At 39.4% G+C, this 26,736-nt stretch overlaps 1 protein-coding gene across 3 annotated transcripts in view; it reads left to right on the top strand.

The window, feature by feature from the left end:
• gukh (NHS actin remodeling regulator GUK-holder) overlaps window positions 1-26,736 on the top strand; it is a 60,238-nt gene continuing 33,502 nt past the window's right edge. For all 3 annotated transcript variants that reach the window (XM_034329711.2, XM_034329710.2, XM_034329709.2), the window contains exon 1: window positions 1-696. In XM_034329711.2, the coding sequence (XP_034185602.2) occupies window positions 405-696 (292 nt within the window). In that variant the 5' untranslated portion in view covers window positions 1-404. The remainder of the gene's footprint in view (window positions 697-26,736) is intronic.

The raw sequence follows: 26,736 nt of genomic DNA, 5'->3' as shown, positions 1-26,736 counted from the left end.
CACTTCGCGTACCGTTGTCGCGTCGTGCGGATGTACTGCTCCCCTTCGATCGAGTAAACACTATGACAGTTCTCAAAACAAACCGTGTCCGCGCATCGCTCACCTTTGAGTACCGCTCGAAGTCACCGGTTCCGAACTAAATAAAAGAAAATGTGTCCGCATATTTGATCAAGGATCCTAAGTGCGGAACAGTGTTATCGTAAAGTGCAGTGCCTCCGCAGAATCGTCGTTTGTAAAAATGGGCCGGCGCGAATGTTCGTTTCGTCGAATCGAAACGACTTCCTCTTCCCTTCGGATCACCAGCGAGAACCGTGTTCTAAGCTGGTGACGATCGGGCCCGGCGCCGAAACGGTATACCGGTTTCAGTGTTATGTGCGAAGGTGTTGTTGTTTCCAACGGAAATCATGCCGTTCGTGCTACGAAGAGTGGAGCCACGGTTCTTGTGCCGCGGTCACGTGCCCGCGGACCCGACGCCTCAGGGATGGCCGGTGGGCGCCGAATTGGAGGCGGTCGCGAACGGCGCTTTGACCGCTTCGCTGAAGCAACTCGCCTCGCTTCTTACCATCGCCGAGGACATCTTCGCCGAACTAACCGCGGAGCTGACCACGGTCGCCGATCGTAGCAGTAATCTGCGCCATAGATTGGACAAGGTCGAGGAACGTCTAGCCGGTGTTGATCCGAAGAAAATACCAGTCCGTAAGTACCGATTCGTTCACCTCCCTTCGCCGCATTTCCGGTGCCATTTTATCGATGCACCGGATAAACGAACCGTTGTCCGAACTCGCGTTACCGGTTCCCGGAATTTTGTAAGGCGGTTTGCAAAATCCATTGATATGCAGAGGTAGTTGGTAGGGTGATGAAGGGGGCGCAATAGTGAAGGGTGTGCGCAGCGGGACAAATTGAAGCTCTGATAATTATTAAGGCTATGAATGATCAATTTTTGAATTTTTATTTGGAAAAATAATTCTATTCAATTTTTCATTTTTCCAATTGTTATCCTTTTATAAAACATAAAGGCAAATAAAGAATTCCAATGTGAGAGTCGTTCGGTTTTGCGATATGGAGACACTCGATGCAGCCAGTGACTGCACCTATGTGCCAGTGGGTAGGTCGTATAGGGCTTTGAAGTTGAGCAGCACTTGGGGGTGAAGTTTGCGTTGAAGAGTTCTTTATTGAGAGGCGAAGGATTTATTGGTGTAAAGTGGAATGTTTGATTCTGTGAAATGGCGTGTTGAAGTTTTAGAGCGGTTTATTGTTTTTCTGTGGGGGAGATAAGCTGATGGCGGTGATAAAGATGGGTAGTAAAGTGAAAAAAGAGCAGACCTGTAATAACTTAAAATATATAAGAGGACACTGTAGCAAAAATTAGCATTAATGCAATCATTTTTTCTCGACACTTTTTGTTATTTAATCGTGAAGAAAATTATTAGAAAATGAATTTTCAAATAATTTAATTTTACGACACTTTTATGTCATGAAATCGTGTCAGACTGTTCACATTTCGAAATCATCTATATGATATGCAGCAATCTAATACTATTCCTTTCCTTTTTTTTAGTTAATTTATATTAATGAAACGTTTATATATCCATTTTCTTGAATCCTTAAGCTTTAAATCGCTATACCACGGGTGCCATTTTACGACACTTTTATGTCATGAAATTGTGTCAGACTTTTTACATTTCGAAATCAGCCATTCTAATGGTATCCTTTTTCTTTTTCCCGGTTACTCCATATCAAGAATATTCATGAAACACTTATATAGTCATTTTTATTATACTTTAATCTTGAAATTGATACATCATAAGTGCCATTCTACGGTACTTTTATATCACGAAATCATGTCGGTCTATCTCTATTTCAAAATCCTCCGTTCGGTAGGCAACAACCGCATAACCGTATAATTAATTAATCCGCGTCGTAAATTCTCTACCAGCTGGTCGTTCATTTTCCTCTTCCTTATCTCGCGCTTCGGTAGCCGAAGAAACTCCGTTTCCATGTATAGTAAACATCATTCAAGTTTCTCGCAATCTAATTAAAGCTTCTTGAAACAAGGAATTCCTTACAAACCCCTAATTACGTAAGACTGTTTCAATTCCGCCGGTGTATCAGCGGGCAGGATGAAGATGTCGTTAAAGTTTCTCGGTGGCGTTTTATCTGACGGAAGCTCGTTCGTCTTAGCCGGCAAAAGAACAAGGGGTTCTTTGTAGAGATTCTGGCATCGGCTAATCCTTCGTCCTCAGGTGAAACTCGCTTTCGGCTTTGAGATCCGTTTCCCACGGTGCCGCAGGTAACCCCAGGCGTTTTCCCCGTAATGTGGGTCTCCGCGATCTCCATCCCTCTCCCCTCTCCATTTCGCCACGCTAACCTGTCCTTTCCCTCACCAATCTTTGCCATGGCCTGTGTTCCTTCGACCGTCCTTGCTTATCTCTTTCTCTCTCTTTCGGGTCGTTCCTCTGGCCTGGACTATGAAATCGGCGACAAGCGGATTTTACGATTCCTCAGGTAGAGAAAGAAAGGATTGAAGAAGCGTTAAAGGTTGATTCACAATACAGATAGTCAGGTGATGGTCGTAGACTGTCGGATCGGTTTCTTTTGTTTATGAAGGAATATGTATTTTTTGTGGGGCAGAGTCGTATAGTGTTGGATATATATATATATATGGAATATATTGGGTATATGTAATAAAAATATAGCGACAATTTTAGTAAAATTTATTTTTTCACAATGCAACAGTTATAAAAATATAAAAATACATTGGAATGTATTTTGTTCATTTTTTTTTTCATATTAAAAATAGCATAAATGTTGTTCGTTATTTGAAACAGGAAGTAGATCTTTGGTTGTAGATAGATAGAAACCATTTTAGTCGTGAATATAATGTAGAGAGAATATGTACTTTCATGTAACAGTGTACATACCCATCAGGTCATTCCATAAGTCATTTCTTATCCTACCTTGATCAACAAACCTAGCTTGTTTATATTGTACCTGTACATGAATTCTCTGGTATGTGTACATATATCTGTGTCATCTTGTAATTAGTTTGGTTTAAATTTACTGCTTGAACTATTTTCGTTCGTGTTATTTCAATCTGTACGAATTTCAAGAAGAATCATTAATGCTGCTATTGCTTTCAATTAAATTATTCGATTTTTAATTTTCCTAAAGTGCAGCAAATATACATAGAATAATTTATGCATTTATGGCATTCACTCGTGGTTAGGTATAATTTTATAGAAGCCGCGATTGGGCCACGAGCGACCCGGTAAAAGGAAACAACTTAGTTAGAAACTCCATTTGAAGTAACGCTGCTTGTGGCGTCAAAGTCAACCTCGACGTTAATTAAAGACCCTTCTCGAACGAACACCTTTGCGCCGTTATACCGTAAGGGTCGTAAAGCTGAGAAACTGGTCGAAGTATTTATTGACCACGCCTGACGACATTTTTTGTTCTGTCATGTCTATAAGAACTTGAAGAATGTTCTTTAAAAAAAATCCGAATTGTCACGGAGAGTTTATTCATAATGACATTTATTTTAATTTACGAATAATATTAAAATTCGTAGATGCATATATGCATTTTTATACGTGCCAAAAAAGACCTTTAGAAATGAACGAGAAATTATAATTTTTTTTAGCGAACCACATTCATTTTTATTCCTCTTGTAATATATAATATTTTATAATTAAAATATTTTTTTATCCACATACACTATGCGCATAAAATATCTTATTCCATATTTTTAACAAATTTATTTTATGCACATTACATTGTATTTATTATCATCGATATGGGTCAAAAATGACCTCGTATAATCTGAGCATCAATTGTACAGTTCATTCTACCTACCTTCAATGAACACAAAACATGATTCTCTAACTCGCTAACACTCTGATTCCCTAATTATATATCGTCCTATTTATACTCCATGCACTGCTGATTCTTCAGTTTTGTAATTCACGCGGTATCAGCGTCCGTGACACATTCGAACGTCGTGGATAACCTCGGACTTATCGTCACGCTAGTCCGCGCCTTTCTTCTCGCGACTCGGCGAACCGAGAAAGCACGTGCTTTCGTTCCGCCACGTTTCCAGCTTCTCCTGCCCTCGAAACACGATCTATACCTTCCCCTTTTCCTTCTTATGCCATACCATAGAACCAGAACGGTGTTTCTACCATTGGCATAAGAAGGTAGAGGGCAAAGTGGGGCTGACCCCTTCAGGTTTGCAAAAGGTACATTTTTATATTGCCAATTTCAAAAATTGTATACTTCTTCAGCCTCCTCCATAGCAATATAACAAGAGTCTACCATAAATTCATAATTAAGTAATGATAGATATATTTGGCCCAACCCCTTCCCCATGGTTCCTACCCCAGTTGTGTGTGCCCCTTATACGTCTGTGAGCACGGCGAGAGATCGAACATCGTCAGGTATTACCATATTACCGTTCGAGCATATCAGCCGCGTATTACCATGCACGACTGTATCCAGTAACAGCCGGCGGCGGTTCTGTTCGTTGTTGCACGACGGGACTGCCTGCAGGCCTAGCTAGACGGCGTAAAAAGCATCCTACGGCTTCCATCGGCAAACAGCTGAGGCTTCTTCCTACGGTCAGGGGCCGTAACCTCGAGGGATCGCTCGAGCCGAGTCCCACAGGTCTCAGGACGACGCGTCTTTTCAGAGGATCGTCTCGAAGGAAACAGCTTGCCCAGACAGCTGACTCGTTCGGTATACACGCAACGACCACGCGTTCCGAAGCTCGATGTCCTTTAAATTCTTGCAGAGAATAGGACGGTGCGATGGTGGACGAATGATAAGATATGATAGTGACACTGGTAGAATTCAAGTTTATGGTTATAGGAAGATATTTCAATCACTTGGAATATTTATCAGAACCCTTGGTAATTTTTTAAATAATTAAACGAGTGTGGTTTTCTGCATTGGCTGTAGGTTGGGGTTATGCATGCCTCTATGGGGGACAGGGACTTAATAACTCAAGCAAGCCTTTGAATAAAAATTACTAAGGCACCTTCCTGCCCCCAAGGCTACCCAAATGTTTGCCCTTATAGCAGTAGTCTTATCTCTTACGAAAATGTCATGCAAGCTAGGAAGTCTAGTCTATTGAAATAGGAAGTAGACAACTTATGGCACCATTTCCGCAATTACTACCCCAAGACTTATCACCTGGCAAACTGTAACGCTTGAACTAGTAGGGCATCTCATATACAGGCCAGGTCTTACACCATGGCATTACTTCCAGTAATCTTATTTACGTATTTCTGTAACTGTTTACTTCAACACATAACGTCGTGTTATCTGTACGATTATGCGTTCAGACTCCACCGTGAAGTACCTATCCTAACCAATGAACCGGCTGACTACACAGCTCTGGTATTCATCTCGAGAATTAACATAGAGATTATTTTAATTAAATATATCATCTTTATCATGCTTTTATCAGATTGTTAATGTCGAGACGTCAACAAATATTTGCATAGATATTCTGATAATTACTAGGTACCCGTTTGTACATTAACATCGAAAAATCCTTTCATTCGGATTGCGCACGATCGTGTCGCTAGTCTCGCGCGAGTCTCGGCGGTTAGGTTAGGTTAGGTTGACGTAAGAAGAAATGAAACGCCACGCTCGGATGAAACGGAAATAGAAAGTTCCTGAGAAACTGGCACGTTTGGTCATGAATCTGGCCATTGGGAGCGTGGAACTTGCTTCATTCAATCTTCATTCACCGCACTGCAAGGCACACCTTACATGCAAACGCGTCTTTAACTGCAGCTAAACGTTCGATCATCCCCACAAGATAAGCGTAGGGAATGCTGTTCGCGTTACATAAGGACACCTTTCTGTTACGTACTCTGTCTGTATTAGCTTGTTGCATATCAAATGGCAGATTTCGAAATGTAGAAAGTCAGCAGGTTTTGATGACATAAAAGTACCGCAAAATGGCACTTATAGAATGGTAATAAATAAGAAATTTAATCAGAAATAATGAATACCAGTTCCGAGTAGATGCATTGAAAACTTAGTAGATTAGCTCTGCTGTCCCTGAGACGCGGTATTAAAAGCGTCTGAGCGGTGCTTCCAAGCCGACGAACGATAATTATGGTCGGGCCGGGTCTATCTTTGATGCTGCGCGCCAGGTCGAAAACCTTTTCACAGTCTCGACAGAAATCGGTACTTTTCGAGCTGGCTGTAGGGTACGTTTTCAACTCCTGAATCTCTCAGTCACGAAGGAACGGAGAAACGGAGTCTTGGCTTTCGATATCGGCAATGATCGGAACGGGGGAGCTGAATAATTTTCTTCCACCCTGCAATCACGCGAATACTCGAAACGCCACCAACTTATAATTAGGAAGTTGATTACGCGAAATTTGCAAACGATCTCTGTCGAGAAGCAGTAGGAATTCGTGGTTGTCGATGAAATGGTAATTTCAGTGACATGATGGATGTGGTTGATGGAAAATCATTAAAACTTTATTTCTAATTTTATGATATTAATATTTGTACTGAAACTCTGAAATTTCATCATCAAAAGTATCTCAACATTCATCTGTGAGTCATCAACAAAAAGAGACGTTGTGTTTGCGGTCTAATAATCAGAAACGTTACTTTCGTCTGGGGAGGTTGGCACAACGCCTCGTTCTGTTCTGGCCCAAGTGGTTGGTTGCTCGATTCGGCAGTTGGAAAGTCAGCTGGTCGATGATTCGAAGCCCTTGAACCATGGGAACAATACAGTTCCACAGAACAATTGATCGAGGCGCAGTGAAACTGACGTTTCAAGCGGCATAAGTCTCTGAATGATTCCTCTGTGTTTCGAAGGACTCCGCGGGCCACTTGGAGCCGCCTTCGGCGAAAGATGGCGTTAACATCCGGACGCTAAACGAGTTATCGTTATTAGTAGCTAAACTGGAGAAGAAATGGCTCTGGTATCAGTAACGAGTGCATATTTCGCGAGCAACTTGATAAGAACTTCTTAGTCGCTGCGAAAGTAGCTGGAGGAACGTGTTTAGAAAATGTTGAATATACAGGGTGTTCCAAAGTTTAAGCATCAATAAACTGAGGGCGCTAGTACATTTATGACTCATGGAGATATGAAAAATATTTATTACAAATGGCAAAATTAACGCAATATTTTAATTTTAGCAAAAGTCATATTTATATTTGGTAAATGTTAGGTTATGTAATTCATCCGTGAAATTTCACTGTTCACCGTACTAATTTCACAAATAACCCATTTGCAATTAAACAAATGCCATTAATCCAATTATCCCAGACTATCTACGGACAATGATTATCAAAAGAAGTTCCGGGAAAGCAATAAATTGATCAGTAAGGATCTAATTGGACCGGGGAGTTTCACAAAAAAGAAATGGTTCGTGAGGATGGCCGATAAACGAGATATTGTGTGTTCGCCTTATAGGTAATGGTAATCATCGAGGATGCCTCGATAAGGTCGACCAGCACGATCCTTTCTTCCCCCTCCAAAGTTGTTCGGTAACGAAGCCCAGACCCTTAGATGTTCCCGTCAGCCTGCAAACTCGCGTTCACGTAAGTTATTGCACGCCGTGATCGTAAAACAATGTCAATCGCGCACAATGAAACGATTTCTCAGTATATCCTCGAAGTTGGTCCACGAGATCACGAAATCCTTGAAGATGATTTAGGGTAGTAGATGAGATAGTTATCGCGCGTGCTCGTGGATTTCAGCTAATTACTCGGAGTCCATGCTCTGATCCTCAAGGATCTACTTCAGAACCGCTCCTAAGATCTTAAGACCTTGGTATTTATTAGATTTCACTGGGAGATTATAGTTGGGCAATATGGGAGGATTTCCCTCTTGCAGCGCCATCTATCAAAGTTAGGTTATACATAACCTCTCCAACATTCATTACTCTTTCCTTTTTTTAAATTTTCTGAGTATACATTAAAATAGATCTACTGGCAAATTAAATTTTGAATCTTTGGGATTTAACCCTTTTTTATGAAGGCTCCAATAATTTGGATGCCACTGGAAAGGTACAGTTGTTGGAAATGAGGCTCCCTGAACAGAGAATCTATACTAATTGAGAACTATCATTCCCATCATTAGTCATCCTATTATCTACTGCCCCAAATGAAGTATTGACACTCTAGTTCAATCGTCACTTGGACGTCGCACTTGAAGCACGATAAGAGGCACTCGTACAAGTCCCAGCTTACAATAAGTACTTGGAACTCTGAATAATTAAACGAAACGATCCCCGACGACTGAAACGTTAAAAAAAAAACCTTTTATATCTAATTGACGATCTGTGTAATGAGTTTGAAGGGATTCATACCATTTCTACCTACCGAACACCAGAGTGCCCTCTTGCGACCCTTAGTCGCCTGTGAAGTTTAGAGGCTTCGCATGGAATGGCAAACAATCAGCTCGTTGAAAGTGGAAAAAGTGTATATATTTTAGTAAATTTCCAGATAATAATATTGAAAAATACTCTTTATTTGAATAATGGATTCCTAGATGAATAAATATTTTTCTAAATTGATTTTGGTATGGGTAGATGAGAGAAAGCATAATGCAAAAGACCCGAACCGACTAGACGCGACGCAAACCGACACGAATCGTGCTTCTCATCGCGCTTCCATCGTGCTCGCACGCATTAGGGCGTGACGTTTTGCCACGATTTATCTTCAGCAAGCGCGTTGATGCATCGTAAACAAAAATGTTTGAATAACGGGGTCGTTACTCCTGCAGGATAATCGACCTGTAACGCGACGTCTACCGAGTAACAAGACTATTCCCCTCTTTCGATTATTTTTATGTAGTTCATTACAGATATCGTCAGAGTTTTATATAACGGTATCCAATCAGATTTATTTTGAAATAATTTGTTTTTAAGGTCCACGTGGACTGTTACAAGACATGTACAAAATTGGGACTCTCTCCATGGTCCGCCATCCGAGGGTTAAACTTAACGAAACCGAACTTAATCTAACATTGTTATAATCTTGCCAATATTGTATAATTTTCTTTTCCAAATATTTTTTTTCATCGGTGTTTAACTTTTTCCAAAACCTTGATCATGAATTCCTCTTGGTCAAGGAATTTTGAAGGTCTAAAAGATATCGAAGGTAGCTGAAGTGGAAAGCATGTTAATAATAACTGACCAACCAGATACTTTTCCAATCTCCTTATCGACGGTAGTAGTGGCTATAGCCGAAAATACCCGGCATTCATTGAAAGGCATCTGTTTTTCTTGTGTATGCACGTGGTGGCTGCAGGATAAAAATGTCCTCGGATGCTTATCATTCTTTCGACACGTAGCTTTACTACGGGAAACTGGAATTTCTAGTTAGCCAGTTGCCCTGGAAATAACCTACTATACATGTCGTCATTGATTTATGCCAGAACTGGAAAGGAAGTATAACACTTACATACAGGGTGTCCAATTTTGATCTATAAATGCGATTTGCCTTATATAAAATAAATATTGATTTAGTAACTATAGTCATTCTTAATAGGCAAAGGGTTAACATTGTTTCTTTTTTTCACATTTCATTGCAGAATAAAACAAAGACTTTTCACATGAAGTTTTTTAAATTAAGGTGCAGCTGCCGTAGCTTTTAGCACGTTTATGTTCGGAGGGTTTATAACCTTGGCATATGGCATGTAGAAATTTATGACAAAACTCGTAACCATTTTTATCCTTAATATCCTTAAATATTTTTAATATGAATTATTGAAATTTATTTCAATTTCAACTTCATTGCTATTTCAAAATATGAAATGCAATAAAAATTCCAGAATTGTTTTATGCATCAAAAGAATTATTTTTCTTTATGGGAAATAAATTACCGATTGATTTCTTTCCTTCAGTTTATTGCAAAATCATCACTTAACTTATTTTGCTTATTCTTCTTCTATATTTTACTCGCATTCCTAATATGTTTTGCTACGCATCATTCTTCTTCGTTTTATATCCATCAGCAACGCTTCTTCTTTTGCCTTTCTGTTTCTATTCTAAATAAACGTCCTAGGAATCCTCATTCTTCGCTTTGTTTCCATAACAGCACTGCTGACGAATTGTCCTTAATAGCTGTGCTCCTAGTTTTATTTATCTATCTTCGAGCTTCTTAAAAATTATTTAAATCGTAAATTGAGTGCTGTAAGTAGTAATCAGCCATTTTGTATTAAGAATACCAATGCGTCATTTATGCAGCCATTTTGATTAAATTCTAACCTTCAAATCGATATACCATAAATGCAATTTCGCGATGATTTCATGTCATCAAATCGCATGAACAACCCATTTTTCCCATATGAATAATTTCGTCCCTCATAGAGTACCGTTACGAAACGAAATTTCACGGGGTCAAAGAACTCTCCGGAAGCTTGAGATGAAAGAACCATCCAACTCGACCCCGATTGCAAAACAGTTTCACATGCGTGTCGATGGAATCACGGTCCCCGAACCGTGTAAGAAGCATCCGGTCCGCAGCCGGAATTCGATCTTTTATCGGATTCCCGCGCAGCCAGGGCGAGACCCCCATGAATCTCCTGGTGAAAATCGGAGGGAGCGCTTGCCCTGGAATAATAACGATGCGAACGAAAATAAAAGTAGGCCACGATGGGCGCAACGGTTCTTGGTTCACGCGTCTCCAACTTCGCCACCCTTCGAAGTGTCTCCTTTATTCCATCGACTGCTTTCCTTCTCCCTCCTGGGCACCTCTCGCCCACTTCCGGTTGCCAGCTGCTTCGAGAAAGGGGCTCGAGGTTCCGTCGAAGGGACCGAGATCCTCGCGCTTAATTTTAGCCCATCTGACATCGACGGGCACGTGCTCCTACTGGAGGTATATGTATGTATACATGTGTATTCTTCGATCGAGGGCTTGTGGTATTTTCTTAGGGAAAGCGGAAGAAAATTCTAGTATCGAAACATAGTCTCTGTGGTAATAAAGGAAAAGAAAATAGAATTGTATATTCTTTATTATTTGGACGGATATTGAGAGAAAGCAGGCTTGCAGAGGAGAGTACGACATCTCGTGGGGAGTCCCATAAAAATGACTATAACCTTCGAATACCATTGAACCTGTTCAGACAGATCGAATTGCGCTGTCCGTGGCAAGATTCTAGTTCTTTTCAACGGATACCTTCACTTTTCAAGAGAAACTTCAGTTAATGGTATTTTAGTATAGAAACGTTTCTATAAACATTTAAATATGGATTGAAATAGGTAATTTCAAAAGAAGAATATTGTATAGGTTAGAATGGAAGTGATTGCCAACTTTAGAAAGAAAAGTAACTAGGCGTCAAAACTTTTCTTTTCTTTTGCATTTGCAATGGAAGTTATGATAAAAAATGAACCAAAGTGTATTTTTATAAATGACACCATTTAGAGGATGAATTAGGTCTAATCTGTTACCGATAAAAAAAAAGATAAACAGAGTTTTACTTGATAAGGAAAAAACATTAGGTATCAGGGCACAGGTTCTTCCTAGACAAGGAACAGGAAGGAAGAAGCTGCAGGTGACCACATCAGTTCAAGCAGATGCAAATGTATGTATATACCTACATAGCATGCATGCTTCTACGTAGCCCGAGTTATCAGGTGTTTCCCTCGGCCAACGGACCAACAGCACCTGCTGCCAGGTACACGATGGAATAGAGTCAACGTACGATGCTCAACCACGCGAAACTACTTTCAACGTTGCATTCCTAACAGCCTATACACGTGTTCCTTTTTCATACTCCCCCGTGTTCGTTGCATTTTTCAAATATTGTCTATACAGGTCGTGGGTTATTGTAGGTTGTTCTAATGGCGCACTGCTAAGACCTTTTTATTTTCATTATCTAAGTTCTAAGCTATTGACCTTTCCAATATATGAAAATCGTTTTATTTTATTCTTAAAAATCACCGCCTTTTGGGTGGAGGTACATTTACTCAAATGAACTTAAACGTGCTATCTCATTAACCCATTCCTCGAGATCGATAAAAATATTGTTTTTCCTTCTTTTGATGAATAGTACCCTCGCAATTAGCTAGAAAATTTCCCTTCGGAACCGTGGCGTCCGTTGTTCGATCGGGGGGTTAGGCCACGGTTTTGCCACATGTATACGAGCAAACGAGCGGCGCAGTAAAACCGAGGGTGGGCGAAGGGTAGTTTGGAGGGTCGTAAGAAGGAGCGAGAGGGATCGAGAGGGGCAGGTTTGATCACGCGACGACGAAGACCCAAGGTTATTGACATCTCCTCTGTGTGTCCGTAGTACAGTCTGCTGTCCCTGTCTCGCCTCGAACTGCGATCGAGAAAAAAAAAGCACGCGTAGCTTTCGTACCTTGGCTCTTGGAGACTGTAAGGCGCGCCAAGATTTCGTCTTTTCAGAAGAAAAACCTTGCCTTTAACCCTTGCACAGCAGACTCTGGGTCAATCGAGACTCAAACTTCCAAAACATAAAGTTGAATCTAAAATTATTAAACGAAAGAGTCTCGTTTTTTATTTTATTTTTCTATTTTTTTATTATTATTAATTATAATTTAGAAACGGTTTTAAAAATGGTCTGCAGCAAAGGGGTTGATAAATCTGATCGACGCCCCTGCTTCACACGATTACGTTTCGTTCAAATTCGATCAACAAATGTTATCGTAGAGCAACACGGGTACGATTGACCCGGAAACGGGGTTTGAATGAGCGCGAGGTGTCACAGGGGAGTACATTGTCCGGGAACGATGAAAGCGATCGGTTGGCTCGATTCACAAGGGAATAAGACTTTAATTCACCGTAAATGAAGTGTCTTTCGCCTTGACAATGCGGTTACGCGGTCCGTTGCAGACACGCCTGTTACCATTTACACCCCTCCGGGTTCTTCAATGGGGGTGCATAATACGAGTCTAAAGGTAATCACCGCGAGTGAAAGCCTACATTCTTCGTTCCACTTTCCAGGAGTCAGTGATACCGTGCACGTTGAAATATGAAAATTTATAAATCATAGCACCAATTTGTTTAAAAATAATTGAATGATGCCAGCAGTGAAATGCAAAAGGAATGCATCAGTTCTGTTAGAAAAATCTCTACCTTTGTTCAGAAATTCACGAAGAAACTTCCATGTTTTGCAAGCTGATGATAGGTTACGCAAAAGCGAGCGAGGTTATTTGGAAATGCAAAAGCATGGCGCAAGTGGCATGCACCGTGCGGCCAGGGGCATTCCTACGTGACTGAAATTTCGTTCGCGGGGGGAGGTGGGGTTAACCCTCTTTTGTGGGGTGGCGTGTATCCTCGGGGAGTCGACAACCCTTGTTCGAAGAACTCATCGGAGCATAACTCTTTACTTTTTGGAGCACACATGCCGACTGAGAGCCAGCTGGCACCACAGGCAGATCTTCGAAGTGTGATTACCGCTGATTGTCATTGGTCCCGCACGACAAAATCTACTGTCACGTGTTCGCTTTCACAGGCCGTCGCACCTAGCCATTGTTGCGATTCACGGGCATGAAAATCAGCCTACAATGTTATTAATTGCTATTCCTTTCACTATGGATCCTTAGATGTAACTGCCCCGAAGTAATTCTAGATAGTTCGATCCTTTAGAACAGGACTATCTAAGAGTTTGCCCAGTGACAGTAGTCATATAGCTTATAATAGTTTCATAAAAGTTAATATGAAGCGCCATGATATCCGTGACATCTTATGACGACACCCCAGTACTCGGGGAAAGGAATTTTTATTTTTACATAAGAAGCAACCTGTTCCCCAGTCCCATGTCCCATGTGCTCATTCTATATTCAATCCACGACGAGCCTTACGCCATAAGGTGGTGCATGGTTCTTTTGAATACCTCGCTATTGATCATACGATACCTAAACCAATGGTTATCGTCCATAACAATATTTTTCTGTATCATGCTACTGGTTTGCTACTCGCAATTTTTATTCGCAGTCTGTCTGATTCGACCCTCCTCTGTATACATTATATCCCTGCAACCCCTAGGGACCGGTGCATCTGGGTCAAATGCAATGAAAACACTTAATGCTCGCTTGTGCTACGATGTCAGCTGCTGTTAACTCGAAACTGCAAAGTGCCAGTTTTTGAAATCGTAATTTCATAGGAGATATTAACACGTTCTTGTAACTGTTAATTCATTGTTAGACACGTTTGTGGTGTTGGTTTCTAAAGGGTTAAAATATTTCCTCAATAGGAATTCCTTAACGAACTGAATAATTCTGTACACTGTTGCATGAAGTTTTCTAACGAACTTAATTGAACCACGTACTCGATGAGAACAACTTTCTAATATAATTAAGAACCCTCTGTTTCAACAAGAAAATTAATTAGACCACTCGAGTTTCGTATAACTTAAAAAAAATATATATTTTCCTCATGAACTTCTATCATATGTTATTAACCCTCGGATGACGAACCATGGAGAGAGCCCTATTTTAATTAATTTAAAATACTGACAAAAGTAATTCTATTTTACAATATAAATTAATTTTTTTAAATTTTGTATTTCTTGGGTTGAAGCAACCCTTCTCCCCAAAATCCCAATGGGATCAATACTGATCCAAAGAGAAAAATTGAAATAATAGAAAAAATAGTATTTCCCTTCAAAAGAAAAATAGTCTAAAATTTGGGACATACGAATGAGAATTAAATTTGTACTCCAAGTGGTACACAAAGTCAACAAAGAGCGGTGTCCCGCATCCGAGGGTTAATAGGCGTCGCGAACGCGTAACAAATGCGACAAAGTGCAACGTACTCGTCTCTCTTATCTCGTATGGAAAAACACACGCGGTGGACGTGCACCCTTAATTATTGTGTAACTATCGAGCACGTCTACGGACAATGGGGCCTCGAAACAGCATAAAGGCGTGCTCGACGCACAACGGCCCTTGACGGATGTTCGATCGTGCTTCCTGCGAAAAGAATGAAAAAGAAAGAAATATAAAAAAAAAAAAAAGAGAAGAAGAAGAGAGGCAGCCGCATTATCCGGACACAGACCGGAACGGATACACGTTTGTACGGGCTCGCATAAATGTATCGCACTTGAACATAATGCGAAATCGTGCAGGTATAACGAAACGCGAACAGATGTTGGATTCGATGTCTTTGAAACGTCGATCGAGCATTGTCGGAAATGATGTTGTGGTTTGGTGGATGTGCAGATCGTAGAATGAATGGGACATAAATTGCCAGTGAATGGACGTGAAATTATGACGGATGTTTTTGTTTCATCGATGAAACGTCAACCTTGCCTTATATTATGGTAGACATTGGTGAAAGACATTTTGTCTTCATTATTTATTATATGCTTGGAGTATACTATGTAATTTTTAGTGAATCGAATAGGTTGACAGAAGAATACTCTATTTATAGTGTATTGCAGAAGTGTATTTATTCAGACCCATGGTAGTAATTTTACTGCATATATTCTTTAGGATTTTTGTACATATTTCTGATTGCCATTTGCCTTTTTTTTAATAATATAAAATTATAATAAGACTTTACAAACTTTGAAATTGGGCACTGTTTGCAGGCAGTTATTTTATATTAAAAATATTAATATTGGATTTATCTCAAAATAATATGCCATATGCAATAATATTGCATTGAATCATATGACGTCACAAACGAAACATGGTTGAATAGCTGCAGTAAAATTAAAAGCCATGTCTAACGTTGCAGATGGTGCATGTCTAAAACGATTACGCGCCTTATTGGTTCGAACATACCTGGCAAAGGGAGAATGCGAGCTAAGCTTAAATATGTCGATTGAATAACAGGAACACTTGGCCCATAAACATTATTCGCTTAGAATCCCCGATTTACATTTCCGTGGTAAACGTACACCGCAGTGAACACATAAATCTCAGTTGTTGAAAATAGAGATTAGACGAGTTTAAGAGGATCTGGGGTGATTAATTTAATCGGGTGACACGAGGGCGTATCCCGCTTTAATTTGGATCTATTATACAATAAGGGGTTGTTTTAATTTTGTGGACAATTCATTTTCATTATTAAAATTGTGTTTAGGTTTTAAATTAATTATTATTTACATAATCCTTTTTCTTTTTATTTTATAAGTAATGAAATTTTATGAGGTTCTATGAATTTTTATGGAGTTCTATGGAATTTTGTGAAATACAAAATGCACATAAATTCAAAAATTATATTTATATAGAATAATAAAATTTTTAAACGTATAGTTCTATAGTAGTGTTCCAGTAACATTAACGTTTCACTGAAACAGGAAACTATATTTACCTTGGCGCTTCGCAAGGAAATCCTTAATGGCGCGTTTGCATTTATTCAGTGGCCAAGAACTGGTTTATCGTGCAAACGTTGTATGAATGTCTGTAAACAGGAAAATTATACTAGCACGTGTTCTAGATTAATTTCGAAGATATCAGGCTAATGGCGGGTCACGTGGACGCACGTTTATGCCCACGGTGGTTCTGTCGTCCATTGCGTTACACATATTCCCATAAGGGTGGTAATGGATCATTAGTGTCTACGCAGAAGAAAGATGCGACAATTATCTTACTAACATCAGACCATTTTCACTTTAATTTGATTTTGACTGAATGATACTAATTTGGACATTTTATGGCACCCCTCACTTAGGAACCAGCTGGATCAAAATGACTCATTTACCATTTTTCAAAAATATCTTTTCAATGCATATATTACATATATTGTGATATCTGAAATTCGCATGAATATATTTTAATTCAAGGCCAATTAATTTTTCATAGAAATAATTAAAAAATTACTAGAATCACAGTAGCCAATGATCTTTAAATTCTATTATAATTATGTGAGAAAATGACATAATCTATGAAGTGACCTAATATCGCAGGTGAGATACGGAAGTTTTATTCGTACAAATTAATTCAATCTTGATAAGAAAAAAACAGATAGCTGCATCTCCGAAATGGTGCAACGTTCCGTGTGAACGGAGAATGGTAATATTTTACCGTCTGGTTGGTATGCATGTAATTAAGCTTCTTCGGGGCACACATGGCCAATAAGTGGGTGGGTGGCTACGTAACGGTTGATCGAGCAACAATTTCGGCATCTACTAATTAGTCCCCAGCAACCGAAACTGCATTCTTCTTTTTTTTTATCGATGCTACTGATCAGGCTCATATTTCTGCGCGTAGGAAGTTTTACAATGGCTTCCCTTTCCGGGATCGAAGTGCATCTGCTCACCTCTGCTCGCCATTCCACTCCCATAGCACAATAAACCGTTGATGGCGTGTTTCGTTGAATGACACGATAAAGGATTAACCGGCTGTTTTTTCGTGATGAAGAACCGTTATAATTTTATGTTTCATCAACATCAAATGATTCTGTCATTTACAGCAATTAGTGGTTAATTGCTTAATTAGGTTTAGTTTTTTTATTAAAGTGATTACAAGCTTTTATTTCAAAATGAAATATTTTTCTGCACAGTTTTTGAACTTATAAGTACAGCCATTTTCCCTAGAGAAGGCTACTATACCCAATACTGTACATCATAAACATAACCTACAATACTATAATGAAGATGACAAAATCTCACTTAAATACACTTTTCAACTCATAAATAGAGTTTTCCAGTTCCTTTATTTTGTTATTCAGCATGACATCAGTAAAGTCATTAACTAAGTCTTACTCCACTTGAATGACAGTAATTGGTCTCGTTAAAAGAACGAGGAGATAAGTTCGAGGAGCACGTGATAATATAGTATCCTATAAGAGGGATGCTGGAGTCACGTAGGGTTCGATGAAACAGAAGATTTTTGCAGGCACGTAGAAACTGATCAATTTCTTCAACGGCGTGATATCGATGAGCAACACGCCATATATGCAGACACACAAGAGGTTAAATGTGGCAGGTATCTTGGTTACAAGGCACGTACGACCGCTCATGGGCTCCCACAGTTCTTGCATCCTGCATCTCTCTGTGCATCCTTTCCTTTACGTATTCCGCTCCGAGTCCAGGAATTCTTCTTCAAGTTTCTTGAGCCGGATGAACGGTCGCCATTGCGCATTGCTACGTCTACTACAGACCACTCGAACCAAATTGGATCACTTTGGACGATTAGCCAACTGAGGATGCAATTTCCACTGAACAGTGGGTACTCTTCCGGTAATTGGGATACTTTTCAGAAACTTTATCCATTTGTCACTTTTTGTATTTAAGAAGAGAAAGGAGTAAAGCCAGGAGGATTTACATCAAGTTTTTGTTAAATTCTTTCAAAATCAAAATGGCAGAAGTCCACTATCTCTACTTGTGCCCTCGACTGAAGGTGGCTACAGTGCACCCAACTGTACAGGGAAATAACAAAGTGGTCCTACCACCCAACACCAATAAGTCCCGACGACACGGGTCACACGATGCGATAAGAACATTTCGCGAGTCATGAAACTTGACGCCAGCAAGTACTGGTTCTAGTGATCCGATACCACAGGGTCGTGGAACTCGAGACCAAAGAGATCGTGGGAGCGGGTATCCATCGACCCAGGACTTGTCGATATTGGTTCGGAGTTGGTGGGTCATCAGTGAGACATAATTTGGGTCATCGATGAAGAATCTTAAAATTCCCTAGAAATTACCAAAAGTCCCTAGGATAAGTTATACATTGAATAACATATAAATGGAGAGTAATTAAACATTCCCCTACCTAATACCAAAGATTCCCTTGAACTTAACGTACCAACTATTTAACAAAAAAGTCCTAGAACTAGTCGAGGATTTTTTTTACAAAATATCTGAGGAACTGGTCTCGCGTCACATCACTTCAGGATGTTCTTCAGGTTCAGTAGCCTTGGCTCGATCTCGCCAAGGACCGTAACAAAACATGCTAGTTTAATTGTAACGAGAATACTTGTTTCCAACTGAGTTCTTCACTGAATAAGAACTGTTCCGTGAAACGGTTTCCTAGAAATTCGTGATTGCTGCCCATTCGTAATGGCGGCTGGTTAATCTAACCGTTGAATCAGCTTGGAACGATTTCGAAACTGTAAAATTTCGTAGTCGGATCGGATAAGCAGTCGTCTGTTACTAAATCAATATCTAATTATCCGGCTAAAAAAAAAATCTGCTTCTTTCGAACCAAATTCGGCTCCACGTGTTGGTAATTGATTCGAGGTTAACCGAAGCGAAAATGATCATTGACCGTTGATATTGCGTTTAATTATCTCGGAAACCATAAATTTCGAAAATCGGGTTTAGCAAGTGGATTTGAGGCTGCTCGGGCGGATGAATTATTACGGCTAGCTATCTCTTATTGCTAGCCTCGTTGCTTATAACATTTTCGCATTATGCTAAGCGCATTCCGCAGATAAAACATCCGTTATCGACATTTAATCCGGGGGTTCGGATTGCGTTTGAAATGTTACGGATACCCTCCAGTTGGGCTTTCGCTCGTGTAATCCGATTAAAATTAAGACCATGAGATGTAGATGGCGCGGTTATGTTTTATTACCCGACATTTTCTTAACCTCTTTGCTCGCATTGTATATTTGTAGCCATTTCTTTTTATAAAATTAACAATAATCAATTGAGCAGTCCTAAGACTCTACCTTGAGTTTTCTTAAGGTTCTACGTTGAATTTTTCTAAAGTTCTAACTTGAGTTTTCCTAAAATTCTTTCAAGATTCTCTCAAAATCGAACACCAATGGGGCCATAAAACTAGTCCAAGTAGTGAACCTCCCATAGGAGCCCTCCATGCCTAACACTTACGTACCCACTCAGCCTTTTATAATATACGTCCTAATACCCAAAATTGGATTCTAAAATTGGAGGTGTTGTAGATGGCTGTACCTAACAATAACCTTGTAATTATTACTGTTTGCCCGATCTGTTTGTTTAAGGAAAGAGGAGCCATTTGTGACGAGTACTCGAAGGGGGGACAAACTGTGTAGAGAACCAGTGGATACATAATTTACACGGGTGTTATTCGGTTTATTTTAAGTTGAAATGAGCGTTTGTTGTCTCAGCACGAGCTACGCACGAGCTACGCACGAGACTCTCTCTCCCTTCCCTGCACTTTTTCCTTCTCTTTCGACCGCAGACCACGGTTTACGTTCGAAGTTTACTGGCGTGCCGAGAGAGGTTCCATCAAAAGCTTTCGCTACGATACGTTTTATGGCCGGTGAAACGCACGCGACGAGATGACATCCGGGGATCGCGTCTATTTTTGATGCTTCTCGCCGTGAAATCATCTATATTCGAGACTTTGATTATTGCACGACCAAGGTTATTCTGGGCTTTTGTTTGGGATACAACAGGCTACAGATATTTAAGTACAAATCGTCATAAATAATCCCTTTATAGTTCTTGTAAATGGATTAATAAAATACAAAGTGTTTTATGAATGACCACCATAAGGTCTGTCTGCAGGACCACTCAAAAGTAGCACACCTCCTCTAAAACTTCAATTTCATTCAAATCATGAAATTTAAGTTACAATCATAAATACGGATAATTGTTAATTGGCATCAGAGTCCAGATATTTTAATTGGGCAATGTCCCCCATGGATCCAACTTCCACCTCTTCCTCTGTTACATTATTCATCAATGAATGTATTTCAAATTTTCTGTCTACAACAAAAGGGTTAACAAGTTGGAGGAGATCCTCTCATCCTTGGAGGTAAATACTCGTAGCCTGGCTTACGTGAAAGTAAAGTTCGCCATGATGACCCCGCGAAGTGTTGGCGCGTTTAATCCTCGCGTGAGCGCGTGTGTGTCCCGTGCAAATTGGTTTCCCGGCGAACACGAGACAAGAACGATGATTGCCGTTCGAAACAGCCGCTTGGAAACGAATGCTATCACGATCATGGATGCACTTGCAGGTGCGATGGGTTTTGGTGTCGGATTTTAGCGTGTAAATACTACGATTCGCTGGTAATCGTAGTTTAATGGTTAGCCAATGATTGCATACTCCATCGACCGTCGTACATCGTAGTCGGCAAATGCTTGGTACATTGTAAGAAGAAAATTTTAATTTTTGAAATGATGATCTTCCCTTTCCTTCTCATGTTTTTATTGGCTTCTCATTTTCTTCATTTCATAGAAAATTATATTAACGCTTTGACACCTGGTATCATATAATCATGACTGCGGTAGGTGACTATTTATGGTACATCTGCTGTTTTGTTTCGTATAGCCATTTGTCAGCTATGGAAGAAGAATTTTTAATATCAAACATTGATTTGAACAAAAATTTGTATTATTTCCATAATGGGAATAATGATATGTTCATAAGGACCAAACCTAACCTTACTTAACCTAACCTGATCCTGTGGATCCTAACCTCAAAATCGAATGAGTATTCTTACTTCTTTTTTTGAATATAACTTTTAAAATATAAAAGATAGAGAAAAATGTTATGAATAAAAGTTTGATAGCAAAATTAGAAATGGTACTGTCATATTGTACAATAAGAATTCAATGATAAATTATGATTTTCTGGTTGAAAAGAATTGAGTAACATTTCTTTTCAAGTGATTTGAAAGCAAGTATTCAAGATGGTATAATTGCCAAAGGATTAAACATTTTAAAAAACCTGGGAACCGTTTGAATTAGATACCATCATTCAATTAAAATAAAGGGATAGACTTACAAAACATCCCATAGAAATGAAACACAAAAACTTTCATGTCTAACGAATAGTTTCCTTTGGTACGTTTGCAAGTCAGCAAGGATTCAATAGTAAAGCCACAGTTACAGAAAGCTATAAAAGAACAGTTTCGCGTTCAAATTGAGCACAGTCGTCGTAAATACCAGCCGTATATGGATCCTTGTCTGCGTCATTCTTAGCTTGGATATAAGTGACATTCTAAAAGCCGTTTCCAACAAAGCGACAGGCCTTCCGGTCGTGCTGTGTAAACTTTACGTAATCACCGTTTCTTCGATGCTTTTTAGGAGTTCTTGAATTCTAGTGTACACCCGCCGACATAGATAGCTTCCTTTAGTTAATTGGAGGTGTTCTTTATGGGCAAGGACTGAAAGGGTTAGGTTAGGTTCTCTTGGGGTCTTCCTGGTTTTTTTTGTTAAGATAACTTCAAAATCCAAAATAGTGGGAAACTTTTTTCTGAATTCTCACCCCTCCCCTTAATCTCTCTTTGGATTTTCCTAAGACTCTACCTTGAGTTTACCTAAAGTTCTTTCAGAATTCCCTCAAAATCGAATCCAAACTGTACCAATGCTGCCATGAAACTTGTCCAAGTAGTAAGCCTCCATGCCCAACGCTGTACTTACGTATCCACCCAGCCTTTTATAATATACCTCCTAATACCCGAACGATGCTAGTACATAAGAAAATAAAATGTAATCCCAGTGCTGCATCATTGCTGGAAGATAAGCAAAAGCTGCAACACGATCAATAACACCGAGCCGCAGTAGCAACTGGACAAGAACGTGCATCAGCCAAGAGTTTGGCTAACATTTGATCGAGAGGAGCAAGGTGAAAGCCCGTAGATCCGTTTTACCGGACGACAACAATGCGGCCGAACGAAGTGGCCGGCCATAAACATCGCATCTGCCATCCGGTTTTATCTTTCTACGCTCTTTTTAATCCGATCCCTCTGGTAGGGCCGGGCAGACCAGTAGACAAGGCCAACCCCTGATTGCAGCCCACTGAATGGTCAGCTGCCTCCGGTCCATCCTATGCAAAATCGTTGTTATAGCCCTTTCGAGGAAGGGATAAAGTGGATTCAGGGGGTGAATCAACCCCCCATCCCTCTGTTAATTACATTTGCGACGTGTTTTTCGCGTACCCAACTGCGCACTATCGAAAACTTTTATTGCGATGGTTGATCGAAGAGGAGAATTCGATTTGTCAGATAATTAATCTATTTGGACTGATTCTGTTTCCCTTTTAAGAGACTTTTGAACAGTGATTAATGATTATTTAAAAAGAAAAGGGATATCTGGTAATAGGAGTACAGTTTGAACCTAAAAAATGTTAACAATTTTTTATTATTTTTTTGCAGAAAAATCATGAAGTAAATCGAAAATCTGTTATAGCTATTTTGTTGTATATACCTTAAACTATACGAGAATATTTTTGGATTTTCTTTTCTCAACGAGATGGCGGAGCTACAGCTGCCTCATGATGGCAGTGTTTAACAGAGCGTCCTAGTTGTGAGGCAGCTGCAGCTTCGCCATTTTATTGAATAAAAAATATCCAAAAATACTGTCGTATACCTTAAGACATGTACAACAAAAGACCCATAACAGATTTTTTATTCGGTTCATAATTTTTCTGAAAAAAATTATAATATATAACAGCTTTAATTTTTCAGTTTCAGAATAGTGTAATCAATCAACCATTGCCTCTGAATCTATAACAAATTATTTTTCAAAGATAGAATAGGTGCGTGATTCATGTCTATTGAAATTATCAGACGTTTGATCGATCTTTTAAAATGGCCGACGAAGGAAATGTCGATTGCAATCAGAATTTATCGGGTCTGTCGGTTGGAACGACTCTCGATCGCGATTGGATCTCTCCGGCGTGCTTTTCCTCGCTCAAATGTCGTCTCGATAATTTCTCTTAAATTATGATGCATCGGCGGAATTCGCGGTACAAGAGGCCTAACGTAGTTTTACTGCGCCACAGGCTCGCGACTTGCAATAAATTCTCGGCAAACGCGTCGCAATGGTGCGTGTGCGAGCTCAGCTTTGCGATTACGCTCCACGTGCAGTCCTCCACCTTCCATTCCACCATGGATTCTCTTTCCCCCGTGGAATTTCGATTTAACCACTTTAATTTCCATATACAGAGTTTTAAGTGCCCCGCCGTTGTGCCGAAGCGTTTCCTTTTCACTTTGTCCCTTTTTTACTTCGTTTGGCTGCTTAGATTTGTGGAGGAAATGAATATGAATAATTTATTTTCAATTTATTGTTTATGGTTATATGGAGAAAGTTTTACAATATTCTCAGAGAAACCTGAGTTAGAAACATTTTACTGTAATAAATAAAAATCTTTAGTAATTAAATATTTAACCCTCGAACGACAGATCGAGTCATTTTATTAAAAATTTTCATTATTTAGAAATAAATTTCCAAAGTAGTAGAATTATTTTCAATTGGCTAAAGTCATCTAATTTTTTTATTTTAGAGTTTTAACAGATCTTTAACAGGGAAAGGGTTAGAGAACCAATCATCCATTTCTTTCCTTTCTCTACTGCCTCGAGTTCTTTTCCCTTTTACTTTCCTCTCTTCTCTCACGTGCAGCTTTCAGCTTCTCTCAGAACGAGCATGGTGGCAAGCACTTTGTTTCTTCGCGGGAAGAGCCGGTGGCAGGCAGCAGCAAAAGGCATAAAGATGCTCCGAATAAGGGAATCGCCACGCGAGACAAGTGCGCGACTAGAGAACCTCGAGGATGACCGGTGAACCGGGGTTCATTGACCTATCTTGAGGAAAGAAGTTGTTGAAAGCATTGCTAATTACACTTGCAATAAATGTCATTAAGGAGCCTTCAGATGATTAGTATTTATTGTCAATACTGAAAATAATTTTTTGTTGAAAATTCTTCTAATGAAAATTTTTCTATTGAAAATTTGGAAGATTTTACAGTTAGAAATTTTCCTGTTATCCTATTAAAAATTTTTCTATTGGAAATTAGAAATCCTATTGGTACATAATATTTTACAATTTAACCCTCGACCTATTGGCGCTCGATTTTTAAATTGAAAATGAATGAATGATTACGAATCATCCATAAAATTACAATTCTTCAATTAATATTCCACAATTTAATTCTCTTGAAATTAGAAACTTCTTGGAAACCAAAAAAGGTAGACATAACAAGGAAAATAAGAATGAACGGAGATTCATACATACACGCCGTTATATTGGCAAAGTGCCAAAAGTGTATTTTCGGTGTCAAGGGACGAACTTGGAAAAGAATGAGACGAAGCGCATAATTTTTCGTACCACGTCGACGGGTGCGCATGCAATTTGCATGAAAGGATGCATTCCAGCTAAACCCCTTTCGATGAAATGTGCATCGATTTCGATAGTGCTTGCTGTTGCATTCCTAAAATTGTACACCGATTCGGTTGTTAACGAAAACTCGTCGATTTAACGATTTATTGCGGTTTTACGATGAAAGTTTTATTACCCAGCCTCCGTTAGAACCATCGAAAACGTATTTCAAATCATTGAATACCGAGTTTTGTTGCGCGTCATTAATTTCACAAGTGTTTCGAGTACTAAAGAAATTATTAATAAATAAAAGAAATCTTTTATGATCACTTAACAATTGAGTATTGTTATAAGAAAAAAACTGTAGCACCTTTAATTTTGATTTCTTTTTTTTATAAATCATGCTTATCCCTTCCAATTTTTTATTAAAAAAAAATAAAAATCTAATTATTTTAAATATTTCAATTAATATTTAATGATAAAAATATTATGGATTACCATCTGATAAAAACAGTACACACCGCCAAAAATGATTTTTGATCATTTATTTAAAATGCTACAACACTGAAACAGTGTTAGAAAAGAGTCACTGTTAATTCAGGATTAAAGCTGATCCTCTTGAAGGACCGGGTCGACTGGTTCCAGGGTGCCAATACCTAAATTAGAATCGGACTTCTAAAGTGTACACGGACAATTCTGTCCACGGATGTGCCCGATCATGAATATATACAAGCAAGTACTCGGTTTGCTGACGGTATGGAGGTCCTCAGCCATCGTTTCACAGAGGACTGGTTCGCCCACTTCTTTGAACCCTGAAAGAGTTCCATGCGGCAAGAATTCTTACGGCTCGAGGGCCCCGTTTTCGAACAAATCGCTTCTGGAAATCGATAAGCTACCGTGGCCGCCCTTTCATTCGAAAATTCTTTACGACTTAGAAATTATCTGGCAACAATGAATGGGCAATGAGTTACAAAGTGGTGGACATTGTATAAGTATAATTACAGGGATGGAGAGAAAATGTATGGTAAACGGGCAATTTGAATTTAATTGAATTTAATTGCTCGTATATCAAATTATAAAATTGTTCTCTTTTTTCGTGAGTGCCAAGTTTATACGTTGTTTCTTCGTAAGGCAGCCGGAGTTTCTTCCGAACACTGTTAAAAGACATAAAGAAAGAAGTTCCAGGGATTGCAACATTGCGAAAGATCATTATGGTGTCTGGTTTTCCTCGAACTTGGAGCGAATCGAAGATACCTTTACGAGTCTTAAATTGGCTCTGGTATTTCTACAACTCCCTTTTGTTTCAATGCCTACGCATTCCTCAATGGTTTTTTCCATTACTGAACCCGAATTCTTTGCCAGCTATTTCTTGAATAATATCTTATGCAACCAATTGAAATAAATGATATTTTATCCAGAAATTCAAATGTCATCGGATCGAGTAAAAAATGCTCATTATCATTTGCAATTGACAAAAGCATCTGCACCCTCCTCATTGTTAGAGCATTTCACTATACAAGGCGGTATTTACGGGTCTCGTGCAGTCTCCCTCGTTATCCAAGATAATTCTCTTTATTATGCCTCTAATAAGCGGCCTAGTACGCTTGCAAGCAAATGTGGGCGGTGTATACAACGTTGAGCGATGTGTCGCCCGTTTCAAAGGCGACTTTCCTACATTTACGGTGGTACAGTACCTGGCATGGGGAACTTACTTACGAAAAATGGCGAGCTAGGGAAAGTAAGTGCGCTGGGGAGTCTCCCTTCTCTTATAGCACCATTTTCCCTAGCGAAACCTCCATGCTCGGTACTGTACAGTCATT

This window comes from Osmia lignaria, chromosome 8 (assembly GCF_051020975.1).
Source record: "Osmia lignaria lignaria isolate PbOS001 chromosome 8, iyOsmLign1, whole genome shotgun sequence".
Lineage (NCBI taxonomy): Eukaryota > Metazoa > Arthropoda > Insecta > Hymenoptera > Megachilidae > Osmia > Osmia lignaria.
This window is presented reverse-complemented; position numbering and strand designations above follow the sequence as displayed.